Source organism: Megalobrama amblycephala, linkage group LG7 (genome assembly GCF_018812025.1).
Source record: "Megalobrama amblycephala isolate DHTTF-2021 linkage group LG7, ASM1881202v1, whole genome shotgun sequence".
NCBI classification, from domain to species: domain Eukaryota; kingdom Metazoa; phylum Chordata; class Actinopteri; order Cypriniformes; family Xenocyprididae; genus Megalobrama; species Megalobrama amblycephala.
Window position 1 is genome coordinate 7,687,820 of NC_063050.1, and position 27,281 is coordinate 7,715,100.

Genomic DNA, 27,281 nt, shown 5'->3' on the forward strand with positions numbered 1-27,281 from the left:
CACCAGACATTAACTTAATCTTGCATTGCTTTCAGTTGATGACAAGTATGGGATCAATCAAAATAAAACAAAAAGATTTTTTTTGTGTGTACCTGCATGTTACATGTTACCATTAACAATCATCTGAGAACTCTGAACGTGTTAAAATTTTAACTCTTATTAACTCTTAAATGACAACTTAATCTCAGGAGGATTGCAAGTAAATGGTTTAGCTCAACAGAGTTTGGCTGACAAAAATGTTTGGGGTGCCCAACAATGTTTAAGATCAGAAATATATCATTGTATGTATACTTTTAAAATGAGAAAAACACTCGAATAGGATTTTCACATATTAAACTTGATTAACACAACACTATGGATCATGGAATTGCGGATGCTTTCACACACCATTATAATACAAAACACGACATGAAAGTAGGTTGTTTTCAGTGCAACATATGGTCAAAAAACAAAAACAAAAAAAACAGACATGATGTATTTAAGTTTTATTATTTATATATATATATACACACACACACACAATATTTATTCATACAATATTTATTATTATTATTATTATTAGTAGTAGTAGTAGTAGTAGTAGGATGCTCTGTATTTAAATGTTAACTAAATACAATAAAGAAAATAAGATGTATACTTTTGGGGGTCCATTTTAAAAATTCTGTCACCCTCATGTTGTTGCAGAGTTATTAGTTAAACATTAATTAATGTGTTAACATGAACTAACCATGAGCAATACATTTACAATGTTATTGTATTTACTAATCTTCATTAATGTTAGTTATTGAAAATACAGCAGTTCATTGTTCATGTTAGTTCACAGTGCATTAATTAATGTTAACAAGATTTGAATAATGTATTAGCAAATGTTGAAATTAACATTAACAAAGATTAATAAATGCTGTATAAGTGTAGTTCATTATTAGTTCATGTTAACTAATGTAGTTAACTAATGAACCTTATTGTAAAGTTTTACCATATATTATTTATACATAAAATGGAAGTCACTGGGCACCAATATTGGTTCTTATGATTCCCAACAGTCCTCAGAATATCTTATGCTCCACAGAGGAAATTTGAGTCATACTGGTTTTGAGCAGGTGAGCAAATGACAGTGTTTTCATTTTTGGGTGGACTATACTTTTAATGTATTATAATCTATCAGTACATGACAGATATGACAGATACAAGTAAATGTGCATTTTCACTTGTGTGACTTTAATGATAATTCTACATGATTTCCAGTATAATATGAGAAAACAGGAAAACGTATATAGCTTGGTGTTGATAAAGGGAACTTGAGCCTTACTGATGGGACTGTGGAAGCAGGTAAACAATGACTATCTACAAAATAAACAAGAAATTAAGGATGACAATACTCTCACCAGGCTAGCTTATAGACATTTTATTAGGGCACAGATACATTTGTTGTCAACACACTGCAGTACTAGTCACCGAATGACAACAAGAATGACAACTAGCATAGGTTACTCGCTCGTTTGCTCTGCTGAGTCCTTTTTTATCCGAATGCCTGTAATCAATCAGGCAAAACAGCTCAGACAATTTATCATATAACACAAATGATGCAGTTTTGAAAACGTGAAAGGTTGTGGTCGATGCGTAACATTGAAGCTTCATTACCTTTCGAAATAATCCATTAAACAATTTACGATTTGAGAAGCGTGTACTAATATTTTCAGTTCCATTCGTTTGTGCATTGTCTCAAGGACACGCCCACAATAGGGGAAATTTTATTAATATTCATGTATAGCTACCGGGGTTGCCAGGTTTTCACAACAAAACTCGCCCAGTTGCTACTCAAAACTAACCCAATCGTGTTTCAAGGAGGTGTCCCCCCCTGAAATCATGTTCCAGGGGCTAAAATACATTTTTGCGGGTTCCCCTGGTAAAATTTGCACTTCACTTGATCACTTGATGGACAGCGAAAATCTCCAGTTAAGGACGAATAAAAATATATCTGTGCTAAACTTATACTTAGCCTCTAATTTAAACACTGGCGATTGAATTCTAATTTATTAGCCGATGGCTAATGATGGACATTATTTAGTTGCATATGCAAGTGATTCACTATTTTTGGAACACATACCAAATAATTATTCATTTTGGAAATTCAAAGAAATATTTCAAACACTCAAATTATGCTGATATAATTTTTAATATATAACAATTCTGTTGTAATAGTCAATATTTCCAAAGAAATAAATATCCCCCACAAATAGTCCTGAAAACATTATTTAATCAAAATTGCTGCAAGTCCTTTAGTATCAGTCACCAAATGCTTTATAAAGTGAAATCCAACAGTATGAAATGTATAGATGGTAAATGGGTATAATAATAATAATAATAATAATAATAAACCTGGGGCAACTTTTTAACTGATTGGCCCTGATCAGAAACTTATTTTTTAGTCTTCATTGTGACCTTAATGAATAAATGAAAAAGTGACCATTTATTGTTTGCAATGTATATTTTTTTGTAATCACCATTAGTATTTAAAACCACCTGATGTCAAAATTTCAATTCTTGAGCTGAATTGACCAGAAAACAATCCAAAAGACCAGCTGAATGACAAACAACTGTGTATAAATGGATATTTATGTACGTGTGAATCTAAGGTCTCTAGACCCTTGTGTTATCTGAGCCCAAGCAGAACTGTACAGTGAGAGAGGCTCTGCTCACAGTCATGTTTAGGAAGAGGACATAAATATAGTGGCTCAGCAAACACTGCTTACATATGGAATGCATATGTTCTTCATGGATGATGCTCCTCATTTCCCCAGTGACAGCCTGCCAGAGAAGACAAAATGCATGCATTACCGCTGAGGGAACCACGCTGACATATGGGCATCAATATAAACAGAAAAGAACACTTAACAGAGTTTAGGGCAAAACATCAAAATGTGTTTGGTCCATTGAGTAATGGTTTAAGAGAAAAATGTTTAAGAGGAAAAAAAAACAAAAAAAAATATAGCTGCGAGCAGCGATGGCGGGCCCAAGCCCGGTGGCACCGCCACCCCGGTGGCTTCAGGGCAACTGTGCACAGCGGGCAATAGGCACTTAAAACGGTTAAACATCAAAGGACTATGTCAAATTCACTCCACATTTACTGCACTACAAGGTGCCACTATAGAGCCCCTCCTCCCTGCCCATTTTCAAAGGATTACATGTGCCAAGTTTTAACATTATTCTGATGAATTTTGAAGCAAATCAGGTAAAAATAAGAGGGTGATCTCAATGTATGCTGAAAGTGACACATTTTCTGCTTCCAGTTGGTGGCGCTATGACTTTGAATCACAATAGTCACATCCATGTGATCAGCCTTGTACAACGAAGACTAAGCCGAAGTTTCATCAAAATCAATTAATGTATGCAGAAGTTATAACACTTTGTTTCCCTTTTCTTGCCATAAATTCGTTGCCTCGCCACGGCCAAACCGTTTGAGATATCCAAAATCCGTTTGCAATTAAACAACTTCAATGTGTTAGCAACAAGTTAAAAAAAGCTTGGTGTAAATTGGATAAACCCTGTAGGAGTAGTAGTATAAAATTCATAGCCTGTTTTTTCAAAAAACATTCAAACCAAAATAGCTGACTTCCTGTTGGTCGGAGCTAATGAATGTAAATTAGAAAATTGTCCGGCTTGATGAGAACAATATGTGTACCAAGTTTGGTGACTGTAGGAAAAACAAACCCCCCCACTTTTGTCAAAAGGTGGCGCTACTGAGCCCCTCCACCACGCCCATTTCTATGGCTTTGTCCATGTCTACTGGTTGACAATATTGATGTGTGTGTCGAGTTTCATGCAATTTGAAGCATGTTAAGAGCCTCAAAAACACTCAAGAATATTATTACAGTTTGACCTGTTGCCATGGCAACAATATTTCAAATATCAAAAATCCTGTCATAGGTCTACATCTGCTGTGTATTGACATTACACTGATGAAGTTTGAAGCAAATCAGGTAAAAATAAGAGGGTGATCTCAAAACATTTCAAAAAGTGATACACTTCCTGCTGCCAGTTGGTGGCGCTATAACTTTGACTCACAATAGTCACATACATGTGATCAGACTCCTATAACGAACACACTTGTGAAGTTTCATAAAGATCAATATATGTATGCAGACGTTATAACACATTTCCTGTTTCCTTTTTCTCGCCATAAATTCGTTGCCTCGCCACGGACAAACCGTTCGAGATATCAAAAATCCCCTGGCAATTTTTAATCATCAGTGTCTTGACTTCATGCTGACCGAGTTTGGTGGCGATCGGATTAATCGTCTAGGAGGAGTATATCAAATTCCAGAGCATGCGTTTTTCAAACAACCCTTAATAGCTGACTTCCTGTTGGCGTGACGTTTAACTTAGAGCACGAAAGTTGTTTGGCCCGATGAGGTCTATATGTGTACCGAGTTTCAGACTAATACGTGCAAGCGTGTTTAATATATGGACCAAATTTTCAGACCTTTTTCAAGGGGGCGCTGTTGAGCCCCCCTGCCACGCCCGGGTACCAGCTTCTGCCCGGCCCTGTTGGCCGCGGATTCCAATGTGTGTGCCAATTTTCAAGAGTTTTTGAGCATGTTAAGGCCCCCAAAAAGCCCCGGAAGACGGAAAAAAAAAAAATAAAAAAAAAAAAAAAAAAAAATAATAATAAATATAGCTGCGAGCAGCGATGGCGGGCCCAAGCCCGGTGGCACCGCCACCCCGGTGGCTTCAGGGCAACTGTGCACAGCGGGCAATAGGCACTTAAAACGGTTAAACATCAAAGGACTATGTCAAATTCACTCCACATTTACTGCACTACAAGGTGCCACTATAGAGCCCCTCCTCCCTGCCCATTTTCAAAGGATTACATGTGCCAAGTTTTAACATTATTCTGATGAATTTTGAAGCAAATCAGGTAAAAATAAGAGGGTGATCTCAATGTATGCTGAAAGTGACACATTTTCTGCTTCCAGTTGGTGGCGCTATTACTTTGAATCACAATAGTCACATCCATGTGATCAGCCTTGTACAACGAAGACTAAGCCGAAGTTTCATCAAAATCAATTAATGTATGCAGAAGTTATAACACTTTGTTTCCCTTTTCTTGCCATAAATTCGTTGCCTCGCCACGGCCAAACCGTTTGAGATATCCAAAATCCGTTTGCAATTAAACAACTTCAATGTGTTAGCAACAAGTTAAAAAAAGTTTGGTGTAAATTGGATAAACCCTGTAGGAGCAGTAGTATAAAATTCATAGCCTGTTTTTTCAAAAAATTAACATTCAAACCAAAATAGCTGACTTCCTGTTGGTCGGAGCTAATGAATGTAAATTAGAAAATTGTCCGGCTTGATGAGAACAATATGTGTACCGAGTTTGGTGATTGTAGGAAAAACTAACCCCCCCACTTTTGTCAAAAGGTGGCGCTACTGAGCCCCTCCACCACGCCCATTTCTATGGCTTTGTCCATGTCTACTGGTTGACAATATTGATGTGTGTGTCGAGTTTCATGCAATTTGAAGCATGTTAAGAGCCTCAAAAACACTCAAGAATATTATTACAGTTTGACCTGTTGCCATGGCAACAATATTTCAAATATCAAAAATCCTGTCATAGGTCTACATCTGCTGTGTATTGACATTACACTGATGAAGTTTGAAGCAAATCAGGTAAAAATAAGAGGGTGATCTCAAAACATTTCAAAAAGTGATACACTTCCTGCTGCCAGTTGGTGGCGCTATAACTTTGACTCACAATAGTCACATCCATGTGATCAGACTCCTATAACGAACACACTCGTGAAGTTTCATAAAGATCAATATATGTATGCAGACGTTATAACACATTTCCTGTTTCCTTTTTCTCGCCATAAATTCGTTGCCTCGCCACGGCCAAACCGTTCGAGATATCAAAAATCCCCTGGCAATTTTTAATCATCAGTGTCTTGACTTCATGCTGACCGAGTTTGGTGGCGATCGGATTAATCGTCTAGGAGGAGTATATCAAATTCCAGAGCATGCGTTTTTCAAACAACCCTTAATAGCTGACTTCCTGTTGGCGTGGTGTTTAACTTAGAGCACGAAAGTTGTTCGGCCCGATGAGGTCTATATGTGTACTGAGTTTCATACTAATACGTGCAAGCGTGTTTAATATATGGACCAAATTTTCAGACTTTTTTCAAGGGGGCGCTGTCGAGCCCCCCTGCCACGCCCGGGTACCAGCCTCTCCGGCGTCCTAATGGCCGCGGATTCCAATGTGTGTGCCAATTTTCAAGAGTTTTTGAGCATGTTAAGGCCCCCAAAAAGCCCCGGAAGACGGAAAAAAAAAAAAAAAAAAAAAAAAAAAAAAAAATAATAATAATCCTTAGAAGAACAAGAGGGCCCTGCGCGAATTTTCGCTTGGGCCCTAATAATAATCCTTAGAAAAACAAGAGGGCCCTGCGCGAATTTTCGCTTGGGCCCTAACAATGTGAGACTAGTAGGGGTGAATTCAGGTTGGTTGGGACACATTCCAATGGCAAAAAGTGTCCCAATCAAACTGAATTCACACTATTAAAGGGATAGTTGCCCCAAAAATGAACATTTTGTCATCACTTAAGCACCCTCAAGTTGTTCCAAACCTTCTTTCTTCTGTTGAACACAAAAGAAGATATTTTAAAGAATGTTGGTAATCAGACAGTTGACAGTAGCCATTGACTTCCATAGTACAAACCCAATTCCAAAAAAGTTGGGACACTGTACAAATTGTGAATAAAAAAGGAATGCAATAATTTACAAATCTCATAAACATATCAAATGTTGAAAGTGAGACATTTTAAAATGTCATGCCAAATATTGGCTCATTTTGGATTTCATGAGAGCTACACATTCCAAAAAAGTTGGGACAGGTAGCAATAAGAGGTCGGAAAAATTAAATGTACATATAAGGAACAGCTGGAGGACCAATTTGCAACTTATTAGGTCAATTGGCAACATTATTGGGTATAAAAAGAGCCTCTCAGAGTGGCAGTGTCTCTCAGAATTCAAGATGGGCAGAGGATCACCAATTCCCCCAAAGCTGCGGCGAAAAATAGTGGAGCAATATCAGAAAGGAGTTTCTCAGAGAAAAATTGCAAAGAGTTTGAGGTTATCATCATCTACAGTGCATAATATCATCCAAAGATTCAGAGAATCTGGAACAATCTCTGTGCGTAAGGGTCAAGGCCGGAAAACCATACTGGATGCCCGTGATCTTCGGGCCCTTAGACGGCACTGCATCACATACAGGAATGCTACTGTAATGGAAATCACAACATGGGCTCAGGAATACTTCCAGAAAACATTGTCGGTGAACACAATCCACCGTGCCATTCGCCGTTGCTGGCTAAAACTCTATAGGTCAAAAAAGAAGCCATATCTAAACATGATCCAGAAGCGCAGACGTTTTCTCTGGGCCAAGGCTCATTTAAAATAGACTGTGGCAAAGTGGAAAACAATGGTCAGACAAATCAAAATTTGAAGTTCTTTTTGGAAAACTGGGACGCCATGTCATCTGGACTAAAGAGGACAAGGACAACCCAAGTTGTTTTAGCGCTTAGTTCAGAAGCCTGCACCTGGCATGGGCATGAGTGGCATGAGTGCGTGTGGCATGGGCAGCTTACACATCTGGAAAGGCACCATCAATGCTGAAAGGTATATCCAAATTCTAGAACAACATATGCTCCCATCCAGATGTCGTCTCTTTCAGGGAAGACCTTGCATTTTCCAACATGACAATGCCAGACCACATACTGCATCAATTACAACATCATGGCTGCATAGAAGGAGGATCCGGGTACTGAAATGGCCAGCCTGCAGTCCAGATCTTTCACCCATAGAAAACATTTGGCGCATCATAAAGAGGAAGATGCGACAAAGAAGACCTAAGACAGTTGAGCAACTAGAAGCCTGTATTAGAAAAGAATGAGACAACATTCCTATGGCTAAACTTGAGCAACTTGTCTCCTCAGTCCCCAGATGTTTGCAGACTGTTATAAAAAGAAGAGGGGATGCCACACAGTGGTAAACATGGCCTTGTCCCAACTTTTTTGAGATGTGTTGATGCCATGAAATTTAAAATCAACTTATTTTTCCCTTAACATGATACATTTTATCAGTTTAAACATTTGATATGTCATCTATGTTGTATTCTGAATAAAATATTGAAATTTGAAACTTCCACATCATTGCATTCTGTTTTTATTCACAATTTGTACAGTGTCCCAACTTTTTTGGAATCGGGTTTGTATTTTTTTTCCTGCTATGGAAGCCATTGGCTACCGTCAACTGTTTGATTACCAACATTCTTAAAAAAAAAAAATACTTTTATGTTCAACAAAGAAAATCACACGTTTGGAACAACTTGAGTGTGCGCAAGTGATGACAAAATGTTCATTGCTGGGTGATCTCTAACCCCTTATCATGCCTGTAAAATTTGCCTAAAACGCCTAAAAAGGCATACCCAAAGTAAACTGCATACTGTTTTTGAACCATTTGGAGTATATGTATGGATTTGGACTCTTCTGAAAGGTATGTGTTCCGTGGGCAGCACAGTGGAACTCTAACAGGTTAAGGCCCATTAACACCAAGAACAATAACTACAAAGATAACTATAATGATAAGCATATTAACATCCACACCAGCAGACGATGTTGTTCTGTTCATTCTAATTTTGTCGCCTGGCCTTTAAATGTTTGAGCACTTAAAAGCAGGATGAATTCTGATTGGCTGTCAATGTTTTTAACGTTCATCTTCTGGAAAAATTTATTTATATAGCGCTTTATACAATACAGATTGTTTCAATGCAGCTTTACACTGATAAACAGGAAACTGACGAGTCAGTAATGCAAACAGAATTAAATTCTTCTGTAAAGCAGCTCTAAAAAGACAATAGTAAACAGTCATTATTCAGTTGAAATCAGTTCAGTGCCGATTCATTTCAGTTCAATAACTGTAAAGTACATCAATTATGAAATGAGTTCAATTCAGCTATAAAGCGGCGCTGGAGAAAACAGTGATGTCATCGTCCAGCTAAGTTGAGTTCTCATCCGAACTCAACTTAGTGTCAGTGTAGTCAAATCAGTAATATTGCTGATATGTAAGTGAAAGTAATTCCAACTATATTGTTTCTCTCTGCCATTATCAATATAGTTGTGGTGTGGACTAGCTATTCTTCTATATTTAGAAAGATTTTTAGAACTACATTTCTATTGTTTTCGTTATAGTTATCGTCCTTGGTGTGAATGGGCCTTTAGACTCTGTTAGGTCAAGTTGTTCCACACTGCTCTCAAATCACAGAACACATTTCATGAAGGGACTTTCCCTTTTTATAACTACAGCTATGAATGTTTCAGTTAGTTTTGAACATCATGCTTGATTGAAGAAAGAAGACAAAATGTTTATTATGTTTAGTATGTTTAGTATGTGAGGAGCACTGTGATCTTACTTGTCAAAGTAGTTGTCCTGGAGGTTCAAAACAAGGCTGTCTGCACTCAGGTACACCTTGTTCTGAGAAGTTGCCACCTGGTGATAAGATATAAGATTATGAGACAAGAGCTTATATATGTGCTAACTGTCTAAGATATAACTTTTGGGTTTTTTGCAATTTCACTGAGCACTGCACGGTCTGACCCTGGGGAGAATTCGCTGGGACGTCCACTCCTGGGAAGATTGGCAAATGTCTAACATTTTTCACTTGTATCTTCCTCACTGTAGAATGATGGACTTCAAATTGTTTGGAAATGGCCTTATAACCCTTTCTAGATTGATCAATGCTGACGTCTTTCTTCATTGACATTGTGTTAACACACAACCGAATGCTCTAGACCAGCAAACTGCCAAAACTTTTGCTTTTGTAGAGTTGGTCAAGGGCATTTCATTAGGAGCACCTGGCTGCTACTTTCCCTCTTAATTTCTATGGAAGCAGTAAGGGTGTACTTAGTTTTTCCACACATGGCTTTTCTATTTTGGCTTTATTTTTGTTAAATAAATAATGGCACAGTGTAATATGCAATATGTAATATGTGTTGATGTTCATCTGAGGTTGTATTTACCTAATTTTAAAACCCGCTAAGGACCAAATGATTTTTTATTATGTCCTGATGATATGTAAAACTATAGAATTTAAAGAGGGTGTACTTTCTTTTTGTACACACACACACACATATATAAACCAGATTATCAAAGTCACAGCTTAGATTTAAATATATTTATTATTAAATCTAATTCTGAATCATTGAATTGTTGAAGAAACTCTGCAGGGCATTTGTTCTCTAAGACCGTTGTTGCCTACCCCTGTCCTAGGGTGAACTCAGTACATATATATAGTTGTCCGAAATCATTGTATTTTAATGGAAAACTATGTCAGTGACGCTGTGGCGGGGCATGATTTTGAGTCGTAGCTGGGCACCGCAGACAGACACCGAGTGGTACCGCTGGTGTGCATACAGTCATAGAAAACAATCAATGTGTTGGAATTTTCAAGACGTGTCACTGTGTGGAGTTTCTCTCAGCGTGCGGCACTCTTTATGTTTTGTTTTGCCAATGTTTAAGGATCCTTTTACAGGAAGGGCACTAAAATGATGCCATGCAAAGTGATAGCATTTGGCAGGTGTTAATTTCAAACCCATCTACATATATGGCTTTTTTATGGCTTCATTAGATAGGACAGTGAGGAACAGGATTGGCAAAGGACCTCGAGCTGGGAATCAAACTCGGGTCGCCGGAGGCACAGTTGCACTATATGTCGGAGTGCTGCTCAAGAGGCTATCAGCTCCAACAGCTTTTTTTATTGCATACTAACATAAAATGTAGTATGTATACTGTGCATGGAATACCCAATCACCTACTATGTTGGTTTTGACCTTCCATTACTAGTGAGGTGAAATTAATGCAAAGTATTTAAAACGCAACTGTGATTTTAACTCATATGAATAGACTTCCAAAAGTGAAGACATTTTTAAAAATTTAAACAATTTTTGTTCACTTATGTGCAACAAAATGTGTTTATGTAGCACACTACGCTTTGAAAATTTGTTAATGTCTATTGTTTCACTGTTTTTAGTAAGAAGCACAGTGTAAATGGGTGCTGTAAGTCATTTGGCCCTAGTTATAATGCGTTGCTCATGTAAGCTGTAGGGATGCACCGATCCGCCTTTTTCGCTTCCGATAATGATCCCGATACCTGGGATTCAGTATCGGCCGATACCGATCCGATCCGATCTTCAAGTAATAAGAAAAGTGCTAAATTACCTAATAAACTGTATGCCTCACTTAGGGCTGTGACGGTCGGCATGACAACCGCGCCACCGCGGTCGTGGAGTGTCGCCGGCGGTAGTGTGGCGTGTATATAATATATAATCTCAAAGGTCGCGTTAACCGAGAATTTTCCGTCATTTATGGAATTTTTTTTAGCAGTGACGGAAAAAATCTGCAGCCTGTCCGTCATTTTGGCAGATAACTGAGGCTGAGGTAACTTGTAACTGTAATTCCCACCCCTGTCCAGTAGGTGGTGAGCGAGCTCCAGTGTGGCAGCAGAGCGCGAGTTCAGTCTCCAGAATAAAATGAAAACGATGCGTTTGATTACACACACCCAGTTTGTCCATTTTATTATATATTATATTATAATACTTATGCTTACATAATTAAAGTTTCTAATCCGTTTAAATAGTTTGTTTTATTTTTCTTGCTGCTGACTATAAGTTTATGGTCAATGAATGGCTTTTCCTACGTGACATTGTTTACAACACTGATTGAACTGACGTGATACAGATTTCGGTAAGCTACTGCAACTTTCAACATATTTTTTAATTTTCGTTCATGTTTATTTCCTTCTGTAAAGTAGTAAAGAAGCATAGATATATACACGGTAAAGAAGAAGAGATGATCGCGTTCACTCACGATCCTCAAAGTGTTGAGATGAGATGAAAGATGAAAACTGAAAGTGACGCAGACTTTAACTTTTTTTCATAATACTTTCTTTTCATAATATAAATAAATGCATAGCCTAGGCCTATTTGTTTATCCTATAAATTTGTGAATAAATATGAAAATGTGGACGAAATCAGAAGCTATTAAATGTCTTATAATTAAAATATAAAAATTAAAATGATGCAGCAACATATGATAGATAGGACAAAACAAAAATATGCTATTAACAATCTTTCATTGCGCAAAAGTATTATAATATGAACGGCTCCCATACAGAGCCGCACACATCCCGTGTGCAGAATGATACTCTTGAAGCATCATGAAGTCACAGCGCGCAGCGGCAGCGCTCCGCAGTGAAAAGTTCAAAGCACAAAGTGAAGATATATTGATGCGTATTGTATTACCGGTATCTTGATTAAGTACAGTATAATAATAGAAACATTGATTCATCTTGCAGAGTGTTTCATTGTGTTGACTGTCATAACCGAACACGACACGCAGTCTGAATGCTGAATGGAGAATGACTGACAGCCGCAGCGGAGGGAGGCATTTACGTGAACTTTAATTTAACGACTTAAATATAAACTATGGAATGGCTTCAGAACACTTGGAATATAGTGCACAGAAATTTTATGGTGCTTTTTAATGTTTTTGTGCCTTTTGTGGGGCTTAACAATAACACAGAATAGGACACGCACAGTATCGGATTTGGATCTGTCCCGTCCGGCCGATACCCGATCCGGCAAAAATGGCAGTATCGGAGCCGATACCGATCTGAATATCGGATCGGTGCATCCCTAGTAAGCTGTGGAACTGGCAGTAAAGTACTGAGCTGTTAGCATGTACGCTACCGTCCAAAAGTTTGGGTCAGTACAATATTGTACAATATATTTTTATAAATATATTTTAAAATGTAATTTGTGCTGCTTAATCTTTTTTCAGGATTCTTTGAGCTATATTCTTTGAACAGAATTTATCTGAAATAGTAATCTATTGTTACGTTTTATTACGTCTTTACTGTGAAGTTTGATCATTTTAATGCGCCCTTGCTATATAAAATCATTGATTTAGATTTTTTTTTTATTATTTCATACTGAACGCAAACTTTTGAACGGTAGTGTATCAACATCTGCTAATGTGAGTCAAAGAAATTCAACCAATGATTTATTTTGTTTGAAGTGTGTCTTACCGTTTTGGCGATATTTTGGGCTGCTCTGATGCGTCTAAGTTTTAGGTATCCAGGATTCTTCGTAACCGCTTTACCCAACTGGAGTGCACAAACACAGAATAAAAACAAAGGAAAATTACTCTGTACCCTTGGTTGAGCCTTTGTTTACCGTCAGCAGACAGCCATTGACCTGCAGCCCGTTTTAGAAACAGAATTGCATCATATCAGCAGGAAAGAGTGCAAAAGCAAAGTCATGAAGACACTAAGACTGCAAATGCTAGAAAATGACAAACAAATTGAAAGAACAACTGAGAAATGTCCATAATACACAAACAAAAAGAGAGAACAAATGCTTTCAAATGTGTTTTGGTTGCGGATAGCTTGTTAAGAATGAGGGGGCAACAGTTCAAAATAGCCTAGATGTATGACTGCAATAACTGACTGTGGCTTAATTAGCACAGAAGCAGTGTTCATTAATTATATCTGATAATTACAGTCATTTAACACTCACAGATCTAGAACATAATAACAGGGAATAATGATCATATGAAATGAGGTGCTTGTGGATGCAAGTAGTGCATCTGGGATGTATGAGGGTAACCACGGAAACCCCTTATAAGCCTGAATAAAACAGAGATTGTTTCAAAGATCGTCAATATGTGTGAGTGTCTGTCTGTGTGTCAAAGTGGAATAGAGAAATCTGCAGCAGCATACCAGTTTAGCAGCCTCAGCTTCACCCTCTGCCTGGATAATTTTCTGTCTCTGGTCCTGTTTGGCCTTCTCTACATAGAACTGAGCCCTCTGGGCCTCCTGCTGGGCTACATGGTAACAAGAGAGAAAGGTTATTTCATAGAAAAATAGCTCACACATAGATATTCTCCTTTTTCAGGCCAACCTTTGTTCATTTTTAAGTGATAAAAATACAGCAAACAATAAAAAATTTCAGTGCTTACACAAACCATTTATGCAAGTTGTGTATTGCTGTTTGGTCAATAGGGAATACTGATGAAATAACTAGACCAGAGTGCCCTCTAGTGGAGAGCATTAAGATAAGCAAATATCATTCTTTCAAGAATACACCAATATGGGCGATAACCAATGATAAATGTGTAGTTATTTTTCTGCAATTCTAACTCAGAATTTCACAAAAAAAAGTAAATTGTTTATATCTGAAAAGAGGCATTTATGATAGGGTTGATAGGGTTGTCACCACAGTGATTTAAATGATATTGGTGTATTTTAAATATTTTTTAATTAAATAAATGCATCCTTGGTGAGCATAAGAGACTTCTTTCAAAAACATTAAATATTAGACCAAATCTGTGAATGGTAGTGTATTGCATTATTACCTTATACATAATTAAGACAATTTCACCCATTTAAAAAAAAATAAAAAATCAAGATCTTATTACAGCACAGGTCTCAAACTCAAAGCACTAGGGCCTGCCATGTCTCAGTTAATGCTTTCCTTGTGAAAATTAATTCTATGATGCGTATGATCAAACAGGTGTCTTTAGTATGTGGAGTGTGTCATGTGATCTATCTATGGGATCTCAGCTGCATCTGAGCAAGAAATGGGTTTTCAACCAGTACTAGTAAAGCAAGCAAGTAAGCATTTAGTTTGTAAAAAATGAATTAGTGTAGGAAACAGAATTGAAATGACACTGAAAAACTTGACCAACATTTGTTTATATGCTGATTGGTTTAGCCAACGCCTATATTCCATATCTACAAATTCTATACACATAAAATGTGCAATTTATAAATGTTATATATAACAAAATGAAACAAATGTTATATCTAACATAAAATGTGTCAAAACATCTGGCCCCTCTTATCAATACACAGAATGTGGCATTAGACAGGTAAATATAAGACTTTATTATGAAGAGGCTCATCTCATATCCAATGTAAACAAATCATATTATTAGTTGACTAGGTACAATATAATTAGTTAGTTTAGGAAGTAAATAGTTTAGGAAGCCTTGGCATGCTTAGTTTAGGGTGCTAAATTCACTGCATTCTGTTATGGATTAGACAAGATGCATTTCAGTACTACTAACCAACTTGTTTGGCCTCCACAGCAGCGGTGTACTCTTTGCTGAAGCTGAGCTCTGTTATGGCCACGTCATCCAGGATGATGTTAAAGTCTTTAGCTCTCTCGAATAGATCTCTCCTTATGAGTAGTGACACCTGACCACCAAAATAAAACACAAATAACAGCTAAGCTGATTTTCTCAGTAACTGATTACCTTATTTAAACCAGCAACAGGCATGCAGATAAGATGAGGTCCAAAAGTGAAATTGCTTATACTTATGCTATAAGTTATTATATTAATATTATACTATTTAATACGAAGTATGAATGTCCTAGTATTTGCTACATCCTTCTTTTGCTTTATTGACAACAGCATTTGAGTTGACATGAACTCCACAAGCTTGTATAAATATCATGTTACCCAACATGATTTGATAATGTTCCAAAGAGCATCTTGTGCTTCATTGGAATCCCATATTGTTTTGTGGACTTTTGGACCCCACTTCATAAAAAACATTCAACAAAACTGTAACACAATTTGTGTGAACAAGTGAATACTTTAATATGAAATATTTCATCTAAGTGTGTTTCAGCCATGGTCCCGAAGCATCAGGTGAGACTGTGTGAAATAACAGCCCGTCGTCTTAAATAACTTCAATTCAGTACTTAAATCTTATTCTCTAATACCGTCCCGCAAGCTCGGCTTGGCACGATTTCAATGTCAGAATAGCAACTTTCGCCAAAAGCCAATGAGTAGGCAGGCATGCTAACAGCCTGTAGCCTAAAGGCCGCAACACACCAAACAAACATCAAGAAACTAGCAGTGTTGAAATTCAACGGTGGTGTCACCTCATGTTGGCTGCAACTGGGTCAAAGAGTTATTTGAACACAACAAAGACTTCAGTCAATGGCCAACTAGAATGTACGCTCTGGGCCCCCATACCAGCAGGTGGCAGTAGTCTGTATTTGTCATTCAAAAGGGGAATGTAAATCCACAATTAGGGCTCTCACGATTATGAAATTTGGCTGACAATTTAATGTCCAAGAAATTATTGTGATTATGACGTTTAATTGTTTGTTTTAGGGCTTTGTCATACATTTTTTGTGTGTGTATGTGTGCTTTGTTCATTAAATAATAGCCACAAACTCTTGTGATTAATTGAACTCAAAGTTTCACTATTAGTAGAGAGACACTGCACAAACGCAATATACACATGCACAATATCTCTCTCTCCCTAATTCTAGGGCTGCACGATTAATTGCACGAGATTGTCATGCGTGTCTCATCAGTAAAGCCGGTTCTGTGATTAGCGGTAAATGTCCATCACCTGCTTTCAAATGGAGCGGCACTTAATATACAGAGCCGTAGTTCGCGGACAAGCTACGCAATATCGTGTTCATAATCGCAGATGAATCGCTTTCGATTACGAACGCGATATTGCGTAGCTTGTCCGCGAACTACGGCTCTGTATATTAAGTGCCACTCCATTTGAAAGCAGGTGATGGACATTTACCGCTAATCACAGAACCGGCTTTACTGACGAGACACGCATGACAAAAGCATGCGATTAATCGTGCAGCCCTACCTAATTCATTCAAATAAATGCAATCTTACCAAAATGCTTTATCTCTGTGTCTTTTTAAAGTGAGCAGAAAGCTAGATCTAATCACCCGTAAACAAAATAACCAATGAAAGTTAGCCGTTATTCTTATCCATCCAGTCAGCTTTAACGTGTCAATGCTGGCAAATGACCAGTACCGCTACTACATATTTGCAGAGTAAGCAAAAATCATCATTGTGTTCTACTGAAGAAACAAAGTCACCTACATCTTGGATGCACTGGGGGTAAGCAGATAAACATCAAATTTTCATTTTTGGGTGAACTATCACTTTAAATGTAAATTTAACAATAAAATATCCAAAAACAACAAAGCAAAAGGAGTGGCATCAGCTATATATATATATATATATATATATATATATATATATATATATATATATATATATATAAAAATAACAGGCCTATATAGAATGAGAAGAGCCTTCTGTGTTTGTGCTCTTGCTTTTGTCACTTGCATTTTTCTTCTCTGCCACTGATTCACCTGAAGGACAACTGTTGGCTTAGACTTAAGTCTTTATAGACAAATCCGGCGAAACACGGAAGTAAAGCAGCGCCGCCATTACTGCGTGCCTTGCTGCTAAGGAAGTAGCAGAAGTAGCGTATTGGTCCCGTAGGCTGTAGCAGATGTTAGCTATATAGTTTTTGTAGTACGTATGCTGTCCAGTGATGCCGGGCAGAGCGTGTTGTGTGGTTGGTTGTTTTAACAACAGCACAAAACTACAGGCCTGGAATAAAACCGTTTGTGTAATCCACGAAGCTTTGTTGCACATTGACTGCCCATGTTTACGGCCATACGGATTGCACAGAGTTCCTGGTCGAGCGGAGGACCAAGATGTGCGTCAAAAGTGGATGAAACACATAACCGAGATGGCTCATCGCATGCCAGATGATTAATAAAATAATCTTCAATACCTGTAAGAACATGTATTTTATTGCTACAACTGGTCGTGGCTAAGGCCATCCTTAAAAATATTTTGGTTTGCCGTAACAGCCAAAAAAATAAAAAATGGTCGGTAGGTCGTAAAAAATGTAAAAAAAAAAATAATAATTTTATTGCATCACATTAAGTGTATTGTGATTGTCAAAACATTTTAGTAACCAAGCTGAATTTTATTAGGTTTAGTGACATGTTACAATGTTTACATGGTAGGCTACAATTTCTGGTAAGCTACACTTTTTTATTATTTTTATTCAATTATTATCATTTAATTATTATTGTGATTTGATTTAATATTGACTCATTTGGATAAATATTAGCTAGGCTACACAAGGTAGGCATTCATTTTTCTCAAGAAAAAAACAACTCACCTAACTTAATGCTGTAAACATACAGAGAGCCCTATCAGCTGGCAGTATTATTTAAAAATAACAATTTAAATATAATGCATTTTTTATTATAATAACAACTTCATTTAATGCTATAAGTAAAAATATAATAAAGATGTAATACAGTACACATATCAGCCAAAACAGGTTCTGTGTGAGGGGCTGCTAGCTGACAGCGTTCGGTCATTTCTGAGAGATTTACCTCAGACGAAGGTAAGTGTGAATACATAAATCCATTTTGAAAAACATGTTTACAAGTACATAACATTATACGTCGTTTGATGTTGTAATATTTTTTAATCTGTATTTCTAGCATGTCACATTTACAAGCACCAAAACGGTATTTATTGTTTGAATTTCGTAATAAAATTGACAGAATCTGAGAGCTGAGATTTTTTTCTATCATAAGTTAACCTGCTCTGTCTAGTCTGTCGGTCTCTGTGTCCTCTTTACTTCGCGATTTTTCTGTGCGTGAGAAAATGGATGTGTGGCGTGAGAGCGTGTGAAAAGCGTCAATTGCGTGTGTCTTAGGGATGCACCGATCCGCCTTTTTCACTTCCGATACCGATCCCGATACCTGGGAATCAGTATCGGCCGATACCGATCCGATCCGATCTTCAAGTAATAAGAAAAGCGCTAAATTACCTAATAAACTGTATGCCTCACTTAGGGCTGTGACGGTCGGCATGACAACCGCGCCACCGCGGTCGTGGGGTGTCACCGGCGGTAGTGTGGCGTGTATATAATATATAATCTCAAAAGGTCGGGTTAACCGAGAAATTTCCGTCATTGATGGAATTTTTTTTAGCAGTGACGGAAAAAATCTGCAGCCTGTCCGTCATTTTGACAGATTACTGAGGCTGATGTAACTTAACTGTAATTCCCACCCCTGTCCAGTAGGTGGTGAGCGTGCTCCAGTGTGGCAGCAGAGCGCGAGTTCAGTCTCCAGAATAAAATGAAAACGATGCCTTTGATTACACACACCCAGTTTGTCCATTTTATTATATATTATATTATAATACTTATGCTTACATAAAGTTTCTAATCCGTTTTGTTTTAAATAGTTTTTATTTTTGTTGTTGCTGACTAAGTTTATGGTCAATGAATGGCTTTTCCTACGTGACATTGTTTACAACACTGATTGAACTGACGTGATACAGATTTCGGTAAGCTACTGCAACTTTCAACATATTTTTTTATTTTCATTCATGTTTATTTCCTTCTGTAAAGTAGTAAAGAAGAAGAGATGATCACGTTCACTCACGATCCTCAAAAAGTGTTGAGATGAGATGTAAGATGAAAACTGAAAAGTGACGCAGACTTTAACTTTTCATAATACTTTCTTTTCATAATATAAATAATTGCATAGCCTATGCCTATTTGTTTATCTTATACGTTTGTGAATACATATGAAAATGTGGACGAAATCAGAAGCTATTAAATGTCTTATAATTAAAATATAAAAATTAAAATGATGCAGCAACATATGATAGATAGGACAGAACAAAAAAAAAATCTATTAAACAATCTTTCATTGCGCAAAAATATTATAATATGAACGGCTCCCATGAGCGGCACAAAGCGCTTTTATGCGTATCCCGTGTGCAGAATGATGTGCTTGAAGCACCATGGAATCAGCGCGCAGCGGCAGCGCTCTGCAGTGAAAAGTTCAAAGCACAAAGTGAAGAAATATTGATGCGTATTGTATTACCGGTATCTTGATTAAGTATAATAATAGAAATATTGATTCATCTTGGAGAGAGTTTCATTGTGTTGACTGTCGTAACTGAACGCGACACGCAGTCTGAATGCTGAATGGAGAGTGACTGACAGCCGCAGCGGAGGGAGGCCTTTACGTGAACTTTAATTTAACAACTAAAATATTCATCTGTACCTCAAATTAAACTATGGAATGGCTTCAGAACACTAGGAATATAGTGCACAGAAACTTTATGGTGCTTTTTAATGTGTTTGTGCCTTTTGTAGAGCTTAACAACAGAATAGTACACGCACAATATCGGATTTTGGATCGGTCCCGTCCGGCCGATACCCGATCCGGCAAAAATGGCAGTATCGGCGCCGATACCGATCTGAATATCGGATCGGTGCATCCCTAGTGTGTCTCACATTTATTGCATTTGTATTAGCTGTTTGAAGAGTAAAAAAAATCCGTGGGTCTTAACGCAATTACAATCGGCAAGTCGGTCGGACTAAAAGGGGAAAAATAATTAATTTGGTCGGTCCTAAATTGACAGGGTCGGTCGGGTTATGGCAAACAAGAATATTTTTAAGGATGGCCTAATAATTATTTGAAACTTAAGCTTGTGAACATATTAGCAACACAGCTAGTAATGACAGCATTCGGTTTTATTGTTGTCATCAATGAATACACTTCTTAATTACATTACATTTTTACATTATTACATTATGTTGTCAATAAATTACCTTTATCTGTAAGTTTTGGCCACTGCCTGACATCATCTACCCATGTTCCCTTTCACCAGACATTTTCTTTAATGAGCAGGATGCGCTTTAATTGAAATGTCATTAGAGGGCACCGGCAAGTGTCACACTGTCACACTTCGCAGGCACGCAGTAATGGCGGCAGGCAAGATGGCGGCGCCCATAGAGTTCGCGGCGGATTTGTGTATACCAGGGCTCTTCAAGTAGTTTAATTCGAGGGCCGGATTATCTTTATTCATGGCACGTTTCTCCTGTTTTCCTCATCAGTCTTGTTGGGAATGTTGAGGCCGTTTCATCCGATTTAATACTAGTTTAATCATCGAGTGAGTTTTGGATTGTTACTGAGAGGTGTGTGTCGAATTGAAACGCTTCTCACTAGATGTCGCAACGTTGTTTAATAATGGTGACCGGGAATAAACGCAGCTCCTTTAAGCTTTCGTTCCATTATCCACTGGGCCGTTCTGCGTAGTTCAAAGTAAACTAGTGAAACACCTGAAAACAGCGTTATTTGTTCTGTATTTGTTGTTAGTGAACAACTTTAGCTGAAAAAGAGGAGGAGGGAGGTTGGGGTGCCCTCGGGCCGGATGAAGATGATTGGCGGGCCGGATTTGGCCTGCGGGCCGCCAGTTGACGAGCCCTGCTTTATACTGTACCTGGGCTCTCTGGGTGATCAGTTGAGAGGCATTGAACTTGGCCACCACACTCTTGAGCACCTCGTTGACAATGGAAGGAAGCACACGCTCATCATAGTCTTTCCCCAACTGCTGGTACATGGCTGGCAAGCTGGAGGCACTGGGCCGAGAGAGCACACGAAGACCTATGTTCACCATCTGAAGATCTGTGATGGACAGAGTCACATGAATTCAGAAGGTGCAGGTCACAAGCGGCACAGCCTTAATGTGCTGGTTATTGATGAGGGCAATGGTGAGAGACAGGGTATGTTGCCCTAACAGCAGGCAACCTCTTTGAAGATTTTATCATGTACATTTTTAACATTTATTGCATTTATGACAACAAAACATCTGGTTCAAGGTTACCTTTGCTTCCAGTGAGGGATGAAATCTTCCTTGGCCTGGCTCGAATATCATAAATGATGGGGTACTGGAACCATGGTATCCTAAATATAAGACATACTTATTAAAGGAACAGTTTACTGCAAAAACAAACTTTTTGCATCATTTGCTCTGTCTCATGTTGTTCTGACCCATATAATTTTCTTTCTTTTGTGAAGCATAAAGTGAGATGTTAGGTAGAATGCCTGACATCCTTTTAACTATACAACTAAAATAGATTTATTATTTAAGCTCCAAAAAAAAAAAAAAATCACATTTAAAGTGTCATAAAAGTCTTCTAAAGTCATATGATAACGCAAGTTTTAAATATTGAACCAAAATGAGATTTATGAGATAATGGGAAGATAAAAGTTAACATTTACACTACTGTTCAAAAGTTTTGGGTCAGTAAGATTTTTTTTTTATTTTTTATTAAGGATGCATTAAATTGATCAAAAGTGACATTTAAGACATTTATAATGTTAACTTATAAAAGATTATTATTTCAATTATTTTTTTTTATACTCATCACAGAATCCTGAAAAAAAATGATCATGGTTCCCGGAAAAATTATTAAAAATTATGAAGCTTCTTGCCCTTTTTGAAGCTTGGCAGTACATCATCCACTTTCCTTGCATGGACAACAGAAGCTTGGATATTCGGCCTAACACCTTTTGTACTTTATGAAAGGGAAAAATTTACATGGAAGTGACAATGTTGACCAATTCCATTTTGAAGTGTACCATTTCTTTTAGGGTGTGTTCACACTTGGCATGTTTGGCGATTGCTCTGTTAGTGCGGCTCATTTGAATAAGTGTGAACGTTACCGTCTTGGTCCACTTCAATAAAGTGCAGTTCGAATGAAATATGAACGCAACAAGGACCAAAGACATGTAAATGAACCAAAAACAGGACATGATGTCACCCTAAAAAGGACAGAATGCTCAAGCATACCTGCTTTTTCTCATCATAGTCACGACATTGCCTATTACAGTACACAGGCATCAGAACTGCGTCTCCTTGCAACAGATCTTCGTTTGTGTGTGCCTGCTGCTGTTTTGACTCCTTTACACATTTTATAATCTCTTCACAAGTTCTTAGCTGGTCAAAATACCATCATATGTTAGCTACGCACATACAACAAGCGCATTTAGCCCAGCACACAGCACTGTTTTGGATGTTGGGTATGTTCCGTCTCAAAATATACTTAATAAAAGCCAACCAATCAGGTTATGAACATATCCTTATGCATTAAGATTCTTTAGGTTCGGTGTTAAAAATGTCAATGTGAATGCTAAGCGGACAAGGACTAAATTTTTTTTTTTTTGGTCCAGACCAAACGAACTGAACTACAAGTGTGAACACAGCCGTGGGGCATACTCACACTAGACACGGTTGCCTTGTACCCAGCTTGAGCATCAATAAAGTGAGAACCAAACCTGTTATAAACCTAAATATATTCAAATTAATTGAAAAGTGTACTATCCAAATAGTATTAGAAAATGTTTGTTGTTGAAATGATGACAGTGGTGCATGGACAGTAGTGCACATACAAGTAGTGTTATCAAATGTACGGGTACCAGTCGGTAACTATTTTTACAAGCGTTAAGCATTGTAGCCAATTACAATCTGGTGAGCGTGTGAACACAAAGGCCTATCAGAGGTGCTAGTCAGTAAGTTAGTCAGAATCCTTTTACCGCTGAAAACACACAAGGTTTTGTTTTGTTCAACACTAGCTGCACACTCGCGAATCCTTTCATTATGACCAACAAAGTGTAAACATGATGTAAATAAGAGATTCACTGTACAATTAAGACAGCTTTTTTTATTATAATGGGAGATTTTTTAAGAGTGCAGAATTCAGGGAGCTTACACTTTTGAGTTTGAAAGCCTTAATGATTATAAAGGGAGGTACTTGGTTTCTTGCTGCTCAGCCAGTACACTGCAAAGTTTCTGGATTGACAACCGTATTGAATTGGAAACTGTGACGACTGACAGTGATAACCAATGGACAAGACAAAATGCAACAACATTTTATAAAGTATTTAATTAAAAAGTTTTTGCTCTGGTACCGAAATTGGTAACAAGAATCACAACATTTTACAAATATTGATACTGACTGCTGAAATTTTGGTACCTTGACAACCCTACATATAAGTAGTAGCCGTTCCGTTCACCAGCATGGTTAAGGATCAAACTACATGCATAGAGTGCCTGTAGATCCGTGCCCAAGCCCACCTCTTTAAGCGGGCCAGGGCATGATTATTACACAAGTCAAACAAACTAGACTTTGGGGGTGACTAGGGGGTTCAGATGGCCTAGTGTGAGGAAACTCCTATTATTATAATGAAATCTCACAGCTTGAATGACAGCCGTTGTGTTTAATGTACCTGAAGTGCAATCCTTCTGAAAGCACAGTGTCCATCTGCATGCCTCCAATTCTGTTGAAGATAATGGCTCTCTGGCCACCCTCCACTACACACACACACAGCAAAACACAATTAGTTATTAAACTCCCAATAAAGCATGTTTGAGTTTAGAACATGTGAGCATAGGGCTGCGTTTACGTAATATATGTGTGTGTTATGTGTGTAATAATTATGTATATATAAATACACACACATACATGTATATCTTGAAGAAATATATGCATGTATAAAAAAATTTATATATTTATATACAATTTATATTATATATAAATTAAATATTTTATATATAAATATAACATTCTTAAATATATACATGCATGTGTATGCATGCATGTGTAATTATATATACATAATTATTATACACATAACACACACATATATTACATAAACACAGACTTTTTTTTAGCACACGATTAAAGGGTTAGTTCTCCCAAAAATGAAAATTCTGTCATTTATTACTTACCCTCATGCTGTTCCACACCCGTAAGACCTTCGTTAATCTTCAGAACACAAATTAAGATATTTTAGTTTAAAGCCGATAGCTCCGTGAGGCCTCCATAGGGAGCAATGGACACTTCCTCTCTCAAGATCCATAAAGGTCCTAAAAACATATTTAAATCGGTTCATTTGAGTACAGTGGTTCAATATTAATATTATAAAGCGAGAAGAATATTTTGAACGCCAAAAAAACTAAATAACGACATTTAGTGATGGCCGATTTCAAAACACTGCTTCATGAATCAGTGTGTCGAATCATGATTCAGATCACGTGTCAAACTGCCAACGGCTGAAATCACGTGACTTTGGCGCTCCGAACAGCAGATTCAACACACTGATTCATCTGTGCTCCGATGCTTCCTGAAGCATTGTTTTGAAATCAGCCATCACTAAATAAGTCGTTATTTAGTTTTTTTTGGCGCTCCAAAAATATTCTCGCCGCTTTATAATATTAATATTGAACCACTGTGAACCGATTTAAATATGTTTTTAGTACCTTTATGGATCTTGAGAGAGGAAGTGTCCATTGCTCCCTATGGAGGGTCATGGAGCTATCGGATTTCAACTAAAATATCTTAATTTGTGTTCTGAAGATTAATGAAGGTTTTACGGGTGTGGAACGGCATGAGGGTAAGTAATAAATGACAGAATTTGCATTTTTGGGTGAACTAACCCTTTAATCGCGATTAATAATTGTGCAGCCCTACGTGAGCAGGTAAATAATGACAGAAGAATTATTATTTTGGGGTGAACTTTAATTCATTATTTAAAAATGACCATACTATGTATGTGATCCTCCTTTATTTTTCAGCATGAGTTTTACCTGTGTATGTGGCTTCTTTGACCCCGTAGGCAAGGGCTCCGGCTCCGATAAGCAGCTTCAAGCCCAGCCCAGCCCCTCGAGGGCCAGACCCCATCCGGCCAGCAATCTGCCTCAGCTGCTGCAAAAAATTCTGAGATAAACAAACACATAAAGTCAGACTTTTCAAATACATATTCAAATGGTTATTTATATCTTATATCTACTAGACAGCATATCATCTCAATTTAAACATGCTTGATCCTCCTCCTACTAAAGTATAGGTGTTATGTTTAAAGAGACTTAATGATATAGAAGTGGGAACTGTGTAGATGTATACATCAAATACTTTAAAGCCTTAAAGCTGATCTCAAGCCAGTTTGATTCAACTCAGATTAGAAAGACTTTTGGGTAACACTTTACAATAAGGTTCATTAGTTAACTACATTAGTTAGCATAAACTAATAATGAACTGGACTTATACAGCATTTATTAATCTTTGTTAATGTTAATTTCAACATTTACTAATATGTTATTAAAATCTTGTTAACATTAGTTAATGCATTGTGAACTAACATGAACAAACAATGAACAACTGTATTTTCATTAACTAACGTTAACGAAGATTAGTAAATACAGTAACAAATGTATTGCTCATGGTTAGTTCATGTTAGTTAATACATTAACTAATGTTTATCTAATGAACCTTAAGTGTTACCTGTTAATGTAATGAACCTGTTAAGTGTTACCCACTTTTGTTGTAAGTTAGTCTACAAAAATATATGAAAATTGGTCAAATCCGATGAGGACTCCTAAAAATGTTATTAGTGGTTTTGTGCAAGATACAAGTACCCTTCTGATGAGTAAGAATTCAGTGAATAAATGAATGTGGGATACGAGTACAAGTAATGCAATTCAAGTGTGCCAAATTGACCTTGTCTAGGACAAATGATGGCTAATTTTAAAATACTGTTATAATAATGTCACCACATCACTGAAACAAATTGTGATTTTAGAGTGAGTTATATCAAAAGAATTATATTTCAGTGAAGGTCACACACATAAAGTTGTACAAGGCTGCGTCATAGTGGCATAACTGAACCCTGCAAAGCTAGCACACTACTAGCATAGCTTTCTTTAAGACATAAATAAACCTACACAATTAAATGCAAATTACTAGACGACAGTTATTTAAAATGCCGTTATTACCTGCAAACAAAATGTTTATATACATTCCCAATACCTTCTTTATATTTTTTAATATTAAGTAACTTACTCCGGGATCTTTACTCGCCATGCTGTCCTGTTCTCGACTGCACGTCACTTGTGACAAACCAAGCACATGATGCAGGACGTCCTGGTTTACGCCGTGGCACCATGGGAGTTGTATTCTACTGGTGGAGCTGTAGTGCAGCAGTGAAATGAACGTGATAAAGCTTTCTTCAGAGATTTTTTCTTTCGTAGTTGGATAAAACTTTAATTACATGTCACTTTTGGGTCTGTTTGTGAGAATACACCAGAGTACTTGAACGTGTCAGGATGTGGCAATAAAGAACTATTGTTTACTTTACGTATGTAACAGTCACATGCGCACTTAATTTAATTTAATTTAATTTAATTTAATTTAATTTAATTTAATTTAATTTAATTTAATTTAATTTAATTTCAGTGAGGCCTGCATAGCCAGCAATGACCATATCCGATTCCCATTGTAATTCCAAGCCATCAAACGGCGAGGGCGGCACGTTTGCTCACTAAAAGCTTCAATGTTGTATTATGAAGCAGACGTGCTTGTATGCACTCGCACTTAAAATTCGCAGCTCTATATTGATGTGGGAACTTTGTCTGACGTGAAAGAAATTGCACACACACATATATTCAGCAGCTGAATATAAAACTTTGCCCGGTTAACTTAAAAGACCGCCGTGTTGTTGTTTTTA

General features: G+C 37.3%; 1 protein-coding gene across 1 annotated transcript; it reads right to left on the reverse strand.

The window, feature by feature from the left end:
* Positions 1 to 1,390: 1,390 nt before the first annotated feature.
* On the reverse strand, positions 1,391 to 26,773 carry phb2a (prohibitin 2a). The gene is made up of 10 exons (XM_048195798.1): positions 26,618 to 26,773; positions 25,366 to 25,495; positions 24,006 to 24,090; positions 21,601 to 21,680; positions 21,217 to 21,401; positions 15,178 to 15,307; positions 13,829 to 13,932; positions 13,136 to 13,213; positions 9,464 to 9,540; positions 1,391 to 2,808 (listed from the first exon to the last, which is right to left on the reverse strand). The coding sequence occupies exons 1-10, from the start codon at positions 26,636 to 26,638 to the stop codon at positions 2,790 to 2,792; spliced, it is 909 nt and encodes a 302-aa protein (XP_048051755.1). The 5' UTR covers positions 26,639 to 26,773; the 3' UTR covers positions 1,391 to 2,789.
* Positions 26,774 to 27,281: the final 508 nt, after the last annotated feature.

Excerpts from the sequence above, each read along its gene's own strand:
- phb2a (XM_048195798.1), bottom strand. The coding sequence starts at position 26,638 with ATGGCGAGTAAAGATCCCGGA. Across the intron at positions 15,308-21,216 it reads TGATCACCCAGAGAGCCCAG|GTGTCACTACTCATAAGGAG; the intron begins GTACAGTATAAA and ends TTTGGTGGTCAG. Across the intron at positions 9,541-13,135 it reads CCCAAAATATCGCCAAAACG|GTGGCAACTTCTCAGAACAA; the intron begins GTAAGACACACT and ends TCTTATCACCAG.